The sequence below is a fragment of the Molothrus aeneus genome, chromosome 14 (assembly GCF_037042795.1).
Source record: "Molothrus aeneus isolate 106 chromosome 14, BPBGC_Maene_1.0, whole genome shotgun sequence".
Taxonomy (NCBI): Eukaryota; Metazoa; Chordata; class Aves; order Passeriformes; family Icteridae; genus Molothrus; species Molothrus aeneus.
Genome location: NC_089659.1, coordinates 8,271,737 through 8,286,513, shown reverse-complemented (window position 1 = coordinate 8,286,513; position 14,777 = coordinate 8,271,737). Strand labels below are relative to the sequence as shown.

Genomic DNA, 14,777 nt, shown 5'->3' with positions numbered 1-14,777 from the left:
GAAAAGCTGATGATGTAGCAAATTGTCTTTCACAGCACATCCACTTCTGGTTCATTCCTTACAAGAAAAACCAGGCCTGCTGGAGGCTTGGTTTTCATTACCTGAAGTATGGACTCACTGCTGCTGCTTTGTAAGGCAGACTCAGTTTTGGACAGAATGTGAGGCACACAACAGGAACAATACAAAGATCTTCAAAAACACAAACTCGTTGAACCATTTAAGTTGTATTCCACTTTTGACATGTTAACATTGTGTTATGTGTGTACATATATTTTGAAAATAGCAATCCTCAGTCAACCAAGACACAGAAGATAAAATACATTTCATATAAATACATTCATGGCTTAAAAAAAATAGTCTTAGAACCTGCTGCCAGACTAAAGTGTAAGTATCTTTCTTACATGTATTTCACTTTTGTGATGCTTATAGCTGACTAAAGGCTACTGAATAGAGACCAGTTTTAAAACATGGAAAAATTGGTACCATGGCTCCAGGACCAAGTAATTTTAAAAGTTGCTACTGCTATAGGATATATTCCCTGTTGTCAAAAAACAACTGTGTGTATCTTAAAAAAAAATATTTTAGAAAAGCTATTTCCTTTAGTGACTCTTGTAGTTCCAAGCACAACTGGATACCATCGCCTTTATATACCAGATTTTCTTTCTCTCTTTCCCCTTGGGGTTCTTGGAAGGTCAGCAGGCAGTGTTCTGCACTAGCCAGAGAAAATTATGCATGGTGAAGTTTGAAGTTGGTCCCCAGGAGCAGGGATGCTTTACTTGAGGAGTGTAGAGGCATTGTTTATTTTTGCTAAAGTCTATTTTAACTGGAAAATAAAAATACATATACATGCAGAAAAAGAAAAACTTGTCTTGAAATTGCAAGCTCTTGTGTTCAAGAGAAGCAATGTACAAAATCTTTTACTTTCTGTACAGTGACAATACCAAATAGTTCTTTTAACCATCATATACACAACACAAGTGTTATGAATAGAAATCTATAAATACTTTCAAATGCATTTGCAATATAGAGCAGTTGAGGGCCACAGCTGTACAAAATGTAAGCAACATATATAAAACTATTAAGAAAGTGCAAAGTAGAACAGTATCAAGAGCCTGCACTTTTTACAGCACTTATGGTTCAAGTGTGAAGAGGTGACAGGGAGGCAGGAGCTCAGTAACAATTCAAAAGAAGACACAGTACAGGATTCGGCACACAAAATGATGAACTATTATTAAATTTAAATTACATCTTCCTCCTTCTTCACATCTGTGACTTCCAGTTAATAAGAGAACATTTTTATAATGAATTTCCAGAGAGTGATTTGTCCCTTTTTATAAGTTTCCAGGAAACAAAGATTCCCTGGCCAGAGACTGCTTTTCTGTGAGTAAAACAAGACTAGACAGGGAAACTCCTGTTGGTGTCTGGTGGCCTTATCATGCTTGCCACAGTTAAAAGAGGACGGAAATACCTTCCATAAAGGAATGCAGGCATTAAAACCTGATCCTCTAAGTTACACCCAGGTAACCAGTACTCACATGTATGTGAAGGGCTAGAGAATCATTGCCTTAAAAACATCAACCACATCTCAAAAAACCCACCAAAACTCTTTTAAAAACTGAGTTTCAAATCTGTTTAGAGACCACTGCCCATCAGTTTCAGCTGTTTGCCAGTCCAGATGCAAGTTCTGCATTCAGGCACTGATTTCTCATCAGCACCCCCAGAGCTGTGCAAATCTTTTTTTCTTTTAAACTCTGTGTCCAGTGGAAAGCTCTGCTTGAATTAAAGTGCAGTGGCAATTAAAAACCTGTTTGGTGAGTTGGAAGTTGAAATAGTTAATTCAATGTTCTTGAGTGAAATTTCTTATAACTTGTTTTTAGAAAGCTTTTCAGTTCACCTTTATTTCAGAAAGTGTACTGTCTATTCTTTTGTAGGCACTGTAAATATTCAAGATATTGATGTGCAGAAGAATCCATCCATTTCAAGCAGTGTGGTATTAGTGATCTCTAGCAAGTTCTTGACTACTGCTGTTGTCTTGGTTTTGTTTTTAAGTAGAGAAGGGTAGACACTGGATACTCCTTTTCCCTCCTTGCTAGAGGGAAATATCTTATTACAAGTGTTTTATTATGACAGAAGAGTCATCACAATTACATTATTTTTTCCTCTTTGAAATATAAGCCAGACTTCAGCAAGAGTTAAAGAGAAGTTGTAAGCAGTCTGAATATGCTAGAGAAACACTACAATTACCTGGTCACACTGCTTCACGTAATGATGTCTGTCTCAAAACTGGAGATGATCACACAAAACTCTATGAAGACCATCAGTGTCTAATCTGCTAACAATTAACAATTTGGAGTCTAAGATATTCTGTTTTACTTGATAGCAGCTATAGAAACAGTTGTCCATTTGGTGTATTTTTTGAATGTGTGATATCTACAGTGCACACAGACATCCAAAACTGAGGCATGAGAAGGAGCCACCTGCACAGCTGCCAGGTCAGCTGAGCTGTTCATTTGCCTCCATACATTCTTTCAATGTCGTTGAGGTAATGGTTTTTCAGTTCTTTCCTTTTCAGCTTGAAAGCATCTGTCACCAGCCCAGTCTCGGGGGTCCACGGCTCAGGGCTCAGCCGCACCTTGATGGGTATTTCAAATCTTTCTAATTTCACTGAGGGGACAAGAACAAAGAAAAGCACAACTGTGATTACAAAGCCAAATGAAATACTAATTCATGTTCCCTAAAAATCTGGTCAGCACCCTGTAGCTTGTATAATATGCTGTCCTACTCAACGAAATAACCTTACACAAGGGCCACAGGCAAATTTCATCCTGTTCCAACACTGAGTGCTGGTTAGTGTGCAAATACTCTGATACACTCTGTGTTTAGAACTTGTGTTGGATATGACAATGCAAAATCTAAAGCTTGAAACAAATTACTGAGTAGCCTGAAGCTCTGAGACTACTGCCAGAAAAGCATACACTGAAATCTAGTTGTATCTTTGTTACAGGAATGGAATAACTAGTTAACTCAGACTAGCTGGACATGCGTCATATTTAAATTATAATGAAGTACTTGTACACTTTCCCTGGTTGAATGTTTCTTTCCTATATTTTTCATTCCTAAAAGTCTGTTTAGAGTTCAAAACAAAGGGACTTGTTTGTATTTTTGTTAGATTAGCACTTACTTTCTCTTCAGCTGGAAGCAGTGGCTTGGCACATGCAGAGCCTCACTGCAACCAAGGCTGCTTCTCTCTCTTGCACAGGTAATAGCCCGAGAGGGGGGAGCAAGGGAGGATAAAGGGAAGGGGATGGAGGGAAGGGCAGCAGCAGCAGGAACAGCACAGGGAGCAGCTGCATGTGCCCAGTACCACATGGAGTTTGCTGCCAGCTCCTGCAGGCACGCTGGGGATGGGATCCACAGCCATGGACTTGTAGCTGAATTCCAGCAGAGCCTCTGGGGGGCAGCAGCAGCAGCACCCAGCAGCTCCTCTGCCTTTCTAACTTCAGCTGCTATCAGCATGTGCTGCTGCACAACACTCAGATGTGTGCCTGCTCATGATGAAGGTGCATCGTGCTCTACTAAGAACGTAGAACTACCTCTTTAAAATAGTTTTGCATAAATTAGTTGTATCTCAAGAGTAGATTACTATCTAGAGGGCAGAAAGAAGGCATAAGCAAAGGGTTTAAGTACACAAAGCTATATGGATAGTAATTTGCCCAATTCATGATAAAAACTGCCAGGGATTAAAGTGTTTAAACCTAAGCCTTAAACATATGGATTGATTTATTTTTTTCAAGGTAAGACTTAAAAGTGTCTTTCCTTCTTGTTTTCCCATTTTCAGAAGGCAGATTCTCCTCTCTGTTTAAGAGAAAGTGCTTAGCATGTGCTTAAGTGCAGCATTTATTGCTTCCTTGTAGGAGGTGCCAATGCTTTAGAGATTTTCTTCCCCACTGAGTTTGTTCATTTTTTTGTCCTGTAAAGGACTGATGCCACTTTTGATCCTTCAGTACCACAGCAAGGAGCAGCAGGCTTTTAAGCCTCTACAACCACAAGGATCATGGCTGTTCAAAGCTGTAGGGAACAAAGTTGTATGGGGAAAAATGCTTTGAAATCTCTTGCTTAACCAGTTTCCTTGCCAGCAAATGCCTTGCAACTTTTTTCCAATTAATGGCTCTTTTGGACCTTATTTTAACCATATTAGACAAGAAACTTGTCTCCAGAATTAAGTTGGAAAAAAACCTTCAGATAATTTGTAAAAAATATAAGTAATATAGTAATCAATATAACCAGTATTATGTAAATTCCTGGGATAATATGGGACAATTTTGTGTGGTCTTTGCCTCAATAAACCATTAAGTTTTGGCAGATACAGAGAAGCTGGAAGGAGGAGGAGCAGTTAGTGAGGATCATGGCAGTTTTTGCTGGATGTGCTTGGTACTCACTCTTGTTTGCCACTTCTTTAATTTCTCGCAGTATTTCTGCTTCCATTGTAGGATTGTTACAAATGTCCACCCAGCTTCCACTGATGCCTTTCTGCTCAGCCAATGCTGACAGCTTCTTCTGGTTAGGGACCACAAAACTGATCACATAGGACTGGTCACTACACAGAGTGGCAAGAGAAGGAAGGAAAAAAGGTTCAGTCAAGACCTTTATTTCAGGGTGTGAATTACCTGCTGCTGGACCCACAAATGCCCAGATTATTCCACTATACAGAACCTTTCTTGTCCATTAAGTCTTCACATCTGAAGGTTTATGAAGAAGATATTTAAGCTGGTTTACAACATCAGGTTTGATCAGAATGAGGCTTTGCTGTCATTTCACTCATGCACATCTCAGTTTAGCTCCCCAGCTAGACCTGGCATTTAACCACTTCTCTGCAGCTCCCCCTCACGCAGGGAGAGAGGGAATATATTGGGACTATTTCCAAAACTCACTGGAAAGCTTTGGACCACGTGCAAAGTGGCCAGATTAACTTTTCACTGGGATTCTGACAGCCAGAACACATGATAAATATAACCATATATATAATGATATATACCTGTTTAAGGAAGGGATGGGATGGAACAGAGGCATATCTGGATAGGAGAAATGCCAACAAAAAACAGGTAATTTCTTCAGCTTTTAGGGAATCTGGAAAGCTGTGCTTCTTCAGACATGTTTGTAACTGGTACTCTGATGGAGAGGGTTGGGTCAGAGCCTGTACTTCATGTTTACTCTAAGCTGAATTTCTAAATTAATACCTCTCTTACCTTTTGGCATAAGCACAGATATTGTCAATCAATGGGCAGTTCTTCAGGGCTGCCTCCACTTTGCCCAGAGATACATATTCTCCTGCTTGGAGCTTTACCAAGTCCTTCTTACGATCTAGAGGTCAGGGAAAGGGAAAAAAAGAAAACCTTGTTTCATTTAAACTTGAGCATTTCCACAGACTCATTTCCATATATACCACCTATGTATTTTGTGCTATGCCAGATGTTTATGGACAAGTTTTAAAGCAGCTAATAGCTGCCAAATTTATAAAGATTTCTGTAAAAAGTGTTATAGCACTACACTTCTTGTCACACAGATTGTAGGAAAGGACTCTGATTTTAAAGCTTTGTAATGAATCCAACAGTTAATCTTGTATTTATTCTTTAAAGTCCATGTGATAAATTTAGAGGATGATAATGTCACAGGAAATGGCATCACTTCCAAAATTTTACTCCAGCTATGAGGACTTCCAGAAATGTGTTTTACACTGATTCTGTAAATAACTAACCTTAAGTAGATCAGCCCAGGCAAAGCCAGCAGTATTAATAACATGTTTATAATTATGGTTAGTCAATACTTTGTAATATATTAAGGTATCAAAAACTGAGACCCACCTATGATCTGCAGACACCCATCTGGATGAAATTCCCCAATATCTCCTGTACAGAACCATCTCTGGCCATTTTCATCAACAGTAAACTCTTCTGTTGTCTTCTCTTCATTTTTAAAATATCCCATGGAGACGTTGGGTCCACCAATTATAATTTCTCCTCTAGGATTAGGCTTGTCTTTATTAGTATAGCCTCCTATAAACAACACAGTCCCAAGCAATTATTTATACCTTATATATGCTTCTGCCAAGAAAATACTTTCAAACTTCAGTTTGAAGTTAAAGCACACTAGCTGATGAGTATTATCAAAGACAAAGAACAATTTCTTCATATGTTACACCTAGCTAAGCAGATAGGCAAAGATACCAGCTAGGCAGAGGCTGAATTAATTACTCTGAAATCAGAACAATTACTACTCTCACCTTCTTGCCAGTCTCTCAGTTTTATTTCACAACAAATAAGAGGAGCTCCAACTCTGCCAGTGCTGTAATCAGCAACTTGGGGAGAAAACAAGAAAGAAAAACAGGATTTTTTTTTTATTTGAAATATGAATAGGGTGTATCTTATCTCAAGTTACTTTACTGCAGACATACAGCTGTAATATTGTAGCTGTATTTTGACTTGTTTTAAAAAAATTAAGAATCACCAAAAACCCATACATGTCTATTTCTGAACTTCTGTATTTCCAGGTGTTTTAACTACCTTCTGTAATGGTTCCAGCTCCACAGGTTTCTGTCAGTCCATAGCCTTGCCCAACAGGACAGCAGAAACAGATGTTCATGAATCTCTGTGTCTGAGGTGAGAGTGGTGCTCCTCCAGACAGCATCATCCGGACATTCCCTCCCAGCAGGGCCTTTACTTTTTTAAACAATAGTCTTGAAAGAAGGGAAGAAGCATTAAAAATTATTCACTTAGCCCACTCTTATAAGAAGAGACAAACTTTCTTCCTCCCTTCCTATCTGGAACACCCCAAAAATTAACTTTTCCCCAGATTTTAGTAGACAGCAGGGCTAATCAAACCCATTACCTCTTGTGTAACACTTGAGGAGGCAGAGTTCCCGTAGCTTAACAAACATTCCAGTTTTATCATTAAAAAAAAAAGCAATGCAATGAAAATGAACCAGGCAGCTCTTTGGAAGATTAGTCATTACCATGAAATACCTCAGCTGTTTCCAGTAAGAACTGGGACTAGGTCAGTTACTCACTAGATGTTATTTGCATGGCAGATGAGAAGTGTCTGATAGCTCAGAGAATCATTCTTTTACATTGTCCTAACAGATCCCAAGGCAAAAGGGACTTTTGGCCCAAGAATGCTACTTACATGTTACACAGAGGTGCATCATATCCCCTCTTGATCTGTTCCAATTTGTAGTCATACCCTATCTTGAACAGAGTTCTCTGAATATAGTTCATCTCTTGAACTTTACTCATGACATTTTTGTAAATTCTGTCCATTATTTCCTACAAAGTGTTTAAAAAAAGGAAAATTACCACATGGGACAGACCAGCATGTGTAAAATAAATCCCATGTCAGAAGACCCCCCCCCCCTCCCCAATTATCCTTCCTTTAAAATGCATAACAAATGTGAAAAATCTTTGCATCGTGGGGTTAGGCAGTGTTTAAGTGCAATGTTTTTAACATGTGATCAATGAGCCAATTTATAGACCATTGCAGCTTGGAGCTATTTACACCTGAACCTGTACTTAAACTGTGACAAACTGATCTAGAAAATTTTAAAGTCAAGTTTAACTCAATCTCTTTGCTAAAGGTTGGTACATTCCCCTCATGGTGTGTCCTGCTTGGGAGTGCTGATGCTGTACTCAATCCACAGCAATTGTTAAGTGCAAGGGAGTGAACTAAGAATTCATTGCACCATTTCCTTTTCCAAGAGAGCTCTTCAACTTTCAGAGAAACATGATGGCAATAATTCTAATTATCTGACAAAAATCCACCACAGTTCTGTCACAGACCAGAGATCAATTTCCATTAAAATAATAAGCTTATGGTCACCCAAATACACAGAACCTAAAACATTGTTCAGGCTGGTGAAGTATTTAATAGAAGTTTAAAGATTGGCTCCTTCAACTTTGTTTTGGAGCACAATGTTTTGAAGTATTTATGTGATTTCTCTCCATGTAATAAATTTAAATGGATATTTTCCAAAAGGTTGGAAAATATTTTTGTCACTCTGTTAATTATTAAGAAGATGACCAAGCCTCTTTATGTGCTTATGATTTTATAAAACAAAAGAATGCAAGTGACTTATTTGATTTTAAAACTCTTGGCTATTCTAATTTGTTGCAGAACAAGCAGATCCAACCAAAACTCAGTATTCCTAAACTAGATTACATCCTCCTACTCACTCCCCACCACCATGTGGCACCACCCAGTGCTATACCAGTTTTATGAGCCACAGATGTGACAGGATCCTAAAAGCAGCACCTGTGATGGCAGCACACGTGGGGAGGGCCTTGGCACCAGAAAGACACAAACATTTGTGGAATTTCTGGATAGTACCACAGCCTTGTGGAGTGCAGGAGCCCAGAGCAGTGGAACCTGCAGAAGCAGGAGGAGTTCCAGCCTCCTGCTCTGTCCTCTGAGAGAAGGCTCAGCCTGGCCTGCCAACCCTGAGAACAGCAGAGACTCAGCCTCGGGGTTACCTTGAGTGGCTGAGTCTGTGACTGAGCCAAATATCCCTGTTTTTACAGTGGATTCCCTCTTGGCCAGCACCACCCTGTTTGTCCCTCTGCAAAAAGGAGTTCCAGACTCTGACTGTGAGCTACTGTGTGTCAGGAGCCCAGTAAAACACCACTTGTAACTACTGAAACATTAACAAGTTTGGGTCAAAAAGGATCTTGGCTTTAGTAGAGGCAGACTCAGATGCTCATCTGCAGCACCAGTACTCAGTTCAATCCACCAACAGCTGGAATGTCTGTGTTTGCTCTTTCCTATTAGTAACTGTTACATGTGAAGAGCAAAACATGTTAGTAAATACACTTTTGTAGCATAAAAAAGACAGAACTTTTTTTTGCTGGACATCTCTGCTTCTGCATACTTACAGGCACAGCTGCCATCAGTGTAGGCTTTAGCACAGTACAGTCTCCTTTGCTTCCCTTCTTAATTTTACTTGACTGTAATAAGGAAAAAATGTAAATTTATGAAGCTGAAAAGGAAACAGTGCTTGAAAACGAAAGAACTAACAAAAGGAGGAGATATATTAGCATGTAATTTGTTCAAATATCTTCCCCTGTTCCTGTGTCATTTTGCCCCCATTGTTAAGGAAAGGGTAATGATCAACATCTATTTCAACCAAAACACTCAATCTTCTATAGGTTCACTTTGTTTATCTTTCTCTTACTTCCTCCCTCTAGTACTTGCTTTCTCCTCCATCTTCCTTTGGGAGCTTGTTTTGCTTGATGCAAATTTCTCTACAAGCAAAACACACAGAGGTATCTATTCTGGCTTAATTTACTCTTATTTATCTGAATTGCTAAAGGGAAAGAGGAAAAGGACCAAATAGAAGATCTGCAATAACTGGATAAAGAACTGATAAAGTGAGACCAAAACTTAAGATCACTTTAAACAGTTCAGCTGATCTATTAAGAGCTGTTCTTACCCTGTTATCCAGTGGATAATGCTATAGGCATTTATTAGGATTGCTTTTAGACTTCCTAAGTATCATAAAAGCAGAAGTTTTATTAAAATTTATATGGTACAACCCACCGTTGCTGTTCACCACGAATGTCAATTTGCATCATTTTCTGAAAAAAATGTACATTTCTGAAGTAGACCATATACATCAGCATTTCTTGACTGAAGGAGGAAGCTGAGCAAGGAGAGAACAGGCTGCACAAGGTGAAATTTGCTCCCCACCTTGCTCTGCTAGCCCTCACCTGATCTGAGAGAGTGAGAGGAGAGGAGTAACCAATCCTGCAGCCATAAGTGATGCAGGAAACTTCTGCTGTCAGTTCTAACACATGGGCCAGAGGCAAATAACCAATGTAAGTGTCCTTGGGTCTGGGAAAGAAAAAATAATTAACCATGAGTCACAGGTGGACTGAAAATACCATTTAACAATTTTATTGTGTGCTTAGTTATTACTTTTTGATTGACCTGGATCCCAGGTGAGCTTATTTTCCTGCACACAAGATGGGTGTGATGTCAGCCACAGAACAGAAACAAACTGGGGAAATCTGCCCTTACTGAAATCAGTACAAATTACAGGATTTGCCTTGTTTTCTAGGAAACTCTGATTCCTTAGTCTTTTGCTGCTATTTCCTCTCCTTGTGGGAGGTTTCATTTCATTTATGAAATCAAGGATGAAATAATTACACTTTACAATAATGACCAGTGATTTACACAGCCCTGTCATCTTCTTCTAGGATACATTACTAGAAAGAGAGCTGATTACTGAAGTACTGAGGCTGGTTTCAGGAAGTAATTGCTCAGAGATTTCTCAGCAAGAACCTTGGAGCAGTCACTGAACAGCAGATTTCAGCACCCAGCTCTGGGTTTATATCCTCTTCCAACAGCAGTCTGGAACCAGGGCTTATTTCAGCTATTGAGCCTTTTGTGAATGCAGAGACAAATACACACTTCCATGAAAAACTTCATCAAAACATTAACGGGAAGGAATCTGCACTTGGTTTTACTGTTGTCAGTGCATAATTTATTACTTTTCTGCTCCTTCACTGAACTGTACTTTAGCAGATTCTGCAGCATGTGCACCCAGAGTGGTGTCTCCAGGTCACTGAAGTGCTAGGCCCTGACATGCTTCCTAAACTGATTGGAGGTGCCTGAAAATGTCTAAAAAATTTCTCAAGCTGTACTAGAGGAGGAATCTCTTATTTAGTGCTATCCTCTGATACTCAAAAGTGCAAAAATCCATCACAGACTTAGAGCTAAGGGTAATAATAATAAAAAAACAGCAGCATGTGAGAAAACAGCTAGAAGGGGCATATTTTTCAAACAAGGAAATTTTCACACACACAAGACATATTCCTTATAAATTAAAAGCAGTGGCCTCACAATAACATGAAGAAACTTGGTAACACAATGTCAGCAGCAGACTCTAAAAATGTGATACTTCTGGAGGTTGTTTTAGCTCTCTGTGCACAAGACAAAGTGTTTCTTACCCCAATCCAGGTATTCTCTCACACTGTCCTGTCATCCCAGCTATTAAGTTTTTATGCATCATCATCACTCCTTTGGGTCTCCCAGTAGAGCCACTGGTGTACATCACTAAAGCCAAGTCTGTAGGAACAGGTCTGTTTGGCAGAATGCTTGCTACAAAATTCAAGAGAAAAACTGTTATTTATTCTTTTCTTATCTACTTTCTAAATGATTTCTGTAATTAATCAGTATGGAAATGTCTGTAATCAGTGTGAAACAGGTGCTTCATGGAAGGCCAGCACAGCAAGCTGTGGCATGGTCAGTGCTGGAGAGAGCAGTCATCTGGTTTCAAGAGGAAGATAGGGAAGGCCAATTTTGAAAGGAATGATGAGCATTTCAGCATCTACACAATCTGGGTGACACTTCTGTCATTGTGGCTTATAGCTGACTGAAAGTTTCACAGAAGGGGCCTTTTGAAGGCCAAATAAAAGTGTCAAAGGAAGCAAAGGGGAGAAACACAGTATGGATTATAAACAGCAAGGTGAGTGAAAAACAAAAAAAACCAACACCCCAAAAAGCTGCAACTCAGCTTTTCTGTCCATCAGTCTTTCAAAGCCAAGGTTGTATTGGTAAGATTCCTTTTAACTCCCCCTCCTAACATTAAAAAAAAAATTTAAATAAACCTTCCTCAGATAAACTGCAAGTTTAGTAGAAAAGCAGTAAGCTTAGAACACTTGACTTCTGATTTTTGTTTTAGTTCTCTTTGTTCTTAGGATGACAATCATCAGCTTTCATGGCTTTCAGTGTCTGCAAGGAAGCAGGCTTTTCAGAGACTAAGGCCAGGAAAAAAAAAAACACCTCTTAGGGTCACTGCAGGTCTGTATCAGACCTCAGGCTGATCAGAGATAAGCAGCTGGGATCAATGTGTGTTTCCCAAAGCTCCTTTGCCACTTTATCTTCTCCTTTATTCCAGAGAGAGACGTGGTTAATTACAGACTGCTGATGTAAGGGGAACAGATCATCAGGGTTGGGTTTTCCTTCCTTAAAGCAGATGTTTACAGTCACTCCTGGCTGCCCAATGGAGCAAGGAATGTAACTGTTATTCCTCTAGCCTTAAGCACTTTTTAGCTACAGCTTGGTTAAGATAATGGATATTTTCAAGGGAAAAAAAAATCAAAAAAGCTTTAAGTGCTTTCTCCTCTTTTCTTATTAAAAATAGTGATAGTAAGATAAATAAAAGGTAAGAGTAGCAGAAAATGAAACATTAAACCAGTTTCTATTTCATATCCTAAAACAAAGATGAAGTATTAAATTATTCTGGTTATGGTTTACAAGTCAAAAACAAAGTTTTATCCTGACATACATGACACGTGAACAAGAGATATAAAACAAGTTTTTTGTTTATTTAAGGGGAGCTGGAGGATGAACTGGCAACCTGCCACTGCCTTTGTTGGTGACAAAGGCCACCCTTTGCTGGGTAGGGGGGGTTTTCTGCTACACATCCCTCTTAACTCAGGTGCTAACACTGCTTGATTAGTCACTCCTCTGTGAAGTGATTTACTTACAGTTTTCTGGTTTGGCTCCCAGCTCTTCTACTGTCTGCATACTATGAATCTCCACATTTTCAGGGTATTCTGATTTATTGACTGTCTTCTTGTCCACATAAATGATATGTTTCAGACAGGAGACTTGTGGCAGTGCAGTCTACAGAAGAGAAATGAAATTTTTAGTAGTGTACTGACTGAACTGTAGGGTTGGTTTTAGCAGGTGAAGATGGTACCAAATTACCTTAAGTTTGCTCTCAAGGAGTTCCACACTGGTGACCAGATATGATGCTCCACACTCATTGAGACCATAGGTCACTGCCTCTTCCCCCAGGGTGGCATAGAGAGTGACAACTGTCACAGGGATGGGAGAGGACATGAAAGAAGGGTAAAAGTAAAACAAAAAAAAGCAAAAGCTCTTGCCTTAGCTTACTGGAAAGCACTCAATTGGGAATTTTCTAATTTGGAATTGAAACAGATCAGAAGTTTTTGGCACAAGAGACTTGTGGAACAAGGAGGACAGCTGGGCAAGAAGCAGGTCCTTACTAAGTGCATGGTCAAAGACTGGCCCAGGGTTCCTGGACAGATGGTTGATGCCCCAAGACTGTCACTGTTTAGGAGGCCTTTGAACAATTCTCTAGGTAACAGGCTGTAACTTTTAGTCAGCCCTGAAGTTGTCAGGCAGTTGGAAGGAACCTATAATGGTCATCTACATCCTCCCAAAATAATTCTCCTTTTTCTAGAGCAGAAATTATCAGAACAAACAGATGCACCAAACCCCAACAATAATGTACAAAGCAATCCCACAGTAAGCAACTAAGAGCAGGTGTTCTGCCCCTGAGCTCTCTGCAACCACAGCTTAAAGCTGGGCATGGCTACAGGCAGCCCTCTGCACACTGTCAGCTACTTTCCTTGCTTCCATGGAATTAGTGATGGCAGCAAGGCAGAGAATCAGACTAAGGAATCAAACTGTTTTTCATGCTGCCAGATTATTTTAACCCAGACTGGCTACAGGAATGCCATTAAGTACCTCCCAGGCACAATGGAGTTCATCTCTCCCCATTATCTCTACTGAAAAAAAGCCTCATTCTTTAGTATCATTTGCAATCTCAAACTGTAACTTCCAAAGACCATTAAAGGAATTTAACAGTGCTGTGAGACAGGGTTCAGGCAGAACAGGAGAAAGAACTATTTCTTACTGCCTTTCAAAGTCTAGGAATCCAGACCAAATTAACCACAGTCTCCTACTTCAGTAGAAGTTCATCTCTTCCACTGCTGCCCCTGAACAGCCTCTCTGCACACTCTGCTGTACAAGCTGCTCCTCACACAGGCAGCTACTACTGCTGCTGGGAGAAAAAGAGACAGCCCAGTGCAAGCAAAAAAAATAGGCTGTGGCTCCACAGTGTGTGCAAAATGGGCACTGGAGTGCTCAGTAACCACTGCAGCTCACCAAGTTTAACTCCCATTAGAGATTTCTGACAGCTTGAATAAAAAAGAAAAGAAAAACCATACATAATTGTAATGAATTTGAGCAGCTTACAAATGTCACCACAACAGACCACCCACAGACTATCAAATGATTTTGTTCACCATTCTTCTCTTCTGATAACCATTTCATCTTTTGGATGTATAATTTAGGATACAGACAGAAAATACTGTAAAAACATCCCACATTTTGTGGGGAGAAATACAACTGACATCTTAAATGCAACTACTGACATCTTCAGAATCTTTAAAACAACCTGAATGGCAAGTGTACTATTTTGTCATTTTAACATCTAGAACATAGCACAATAAAATCATAAAATACAGTTTCATAAGTATGAGCAAGTTAATTTTAGGGACATCCACAAAGCATAGGATAGACTGAAAACTTCTAAGAATCAGACCATCAGCAGAGAATTTATGAAATTCTGACACCTCCAATGACAAGACTGGCAGAGTCAAAATACTGAACAGCCAGATCTGTGCTGAGAACAGGTTCTAAAATCCATTAGAAGTAACCAAGCTGAGCACTCACGAGGGAAGTTGTACTTGAAGCAGGTGAGAGCTACAATCATCCACTCAGCTCGGGTCTCACAGAATATGACAACGGTGCTTTTGGGGGGGAGTCCCAGGGCAGTCAGCCCATTCCCCAGGCGAGTGATTTTCTCATTTACTTCTTCATAGGATAACCATCTGTAAGTTCCTAGAATTAACTTGAGAGGAAAAAACAATGAATTTCATGACAAGAAGCTTCTGGTATAGCTTCACCAGCTGATG

General features: G+C 39.6%; 1 protein-coding gene across 3 annotated transcripts in view; it reads right to left on the bottom strand.

Moving 5' to 3' along the window:
- Window positions 1-205: 205 nt before the first annotated feature.
- ACSL4 (acyl-CoA synthetase long chain family member 4) overlaps window positions 206-14,777 on the bottom strand; it is a 37,252-nt gene continuing 22,680 nt past the window's right edge. For all 3 annotated transcript variants that reach the window (XM_066559244.1, XM_066559246.1, XM_066559245.1), the window contains 13 exons: window positions 14,536-14,713; window positions 12,760-12,869; window positions 12,537-12,675; window positions 10,995-11,145; window positions 9,753-9,876; window positions 8,919-8,990; window positions 7,180-7,319; window positions 6,561-6,733; window positions 6,281-6,355; window positions 5,862-6,053; window positions 5,247-5,361; window positions 4,440-4,597; window positions 206-2,664 (listed from right to left, as the gene is read on the bottom strand). In XM_066559244.1, coding sequence (XP_066415341.1) covers window positions 2,507-2,664; window positions 4,440-4,597; window positions 5,247-5,361; window positions 5,862-6,053; window positions 6,281-6,355; window positions 6,561-6,733; window positions 7,180-7,319; window positions 8,919-8,990; window positions 9,753-9,876; window positions 10,995-11,145; window positions 12,537-12,675; window positions 12,760-12,869; window positions 14,536-14,713 — 1,785 coding nt within the window. In that variant the 3' untranslated portion in view covers window positions 206-2,506. The remainder of the gene's footprint in view (window positions 2,665-4,439; window positions 4,598-5,246; window positions 5,362-5,861; window positions 6,054-6,280; window positions 6,356-6,560; window positions 6,734-7,179; window positions 7,320-8,918; window positions 8,991-9,752; window positions 9,877-10,994; window positions 11,146-12,536; window positions 12,676-12,759; window positions 12,870-14,535; window positions 14,714-14,777) is intronic.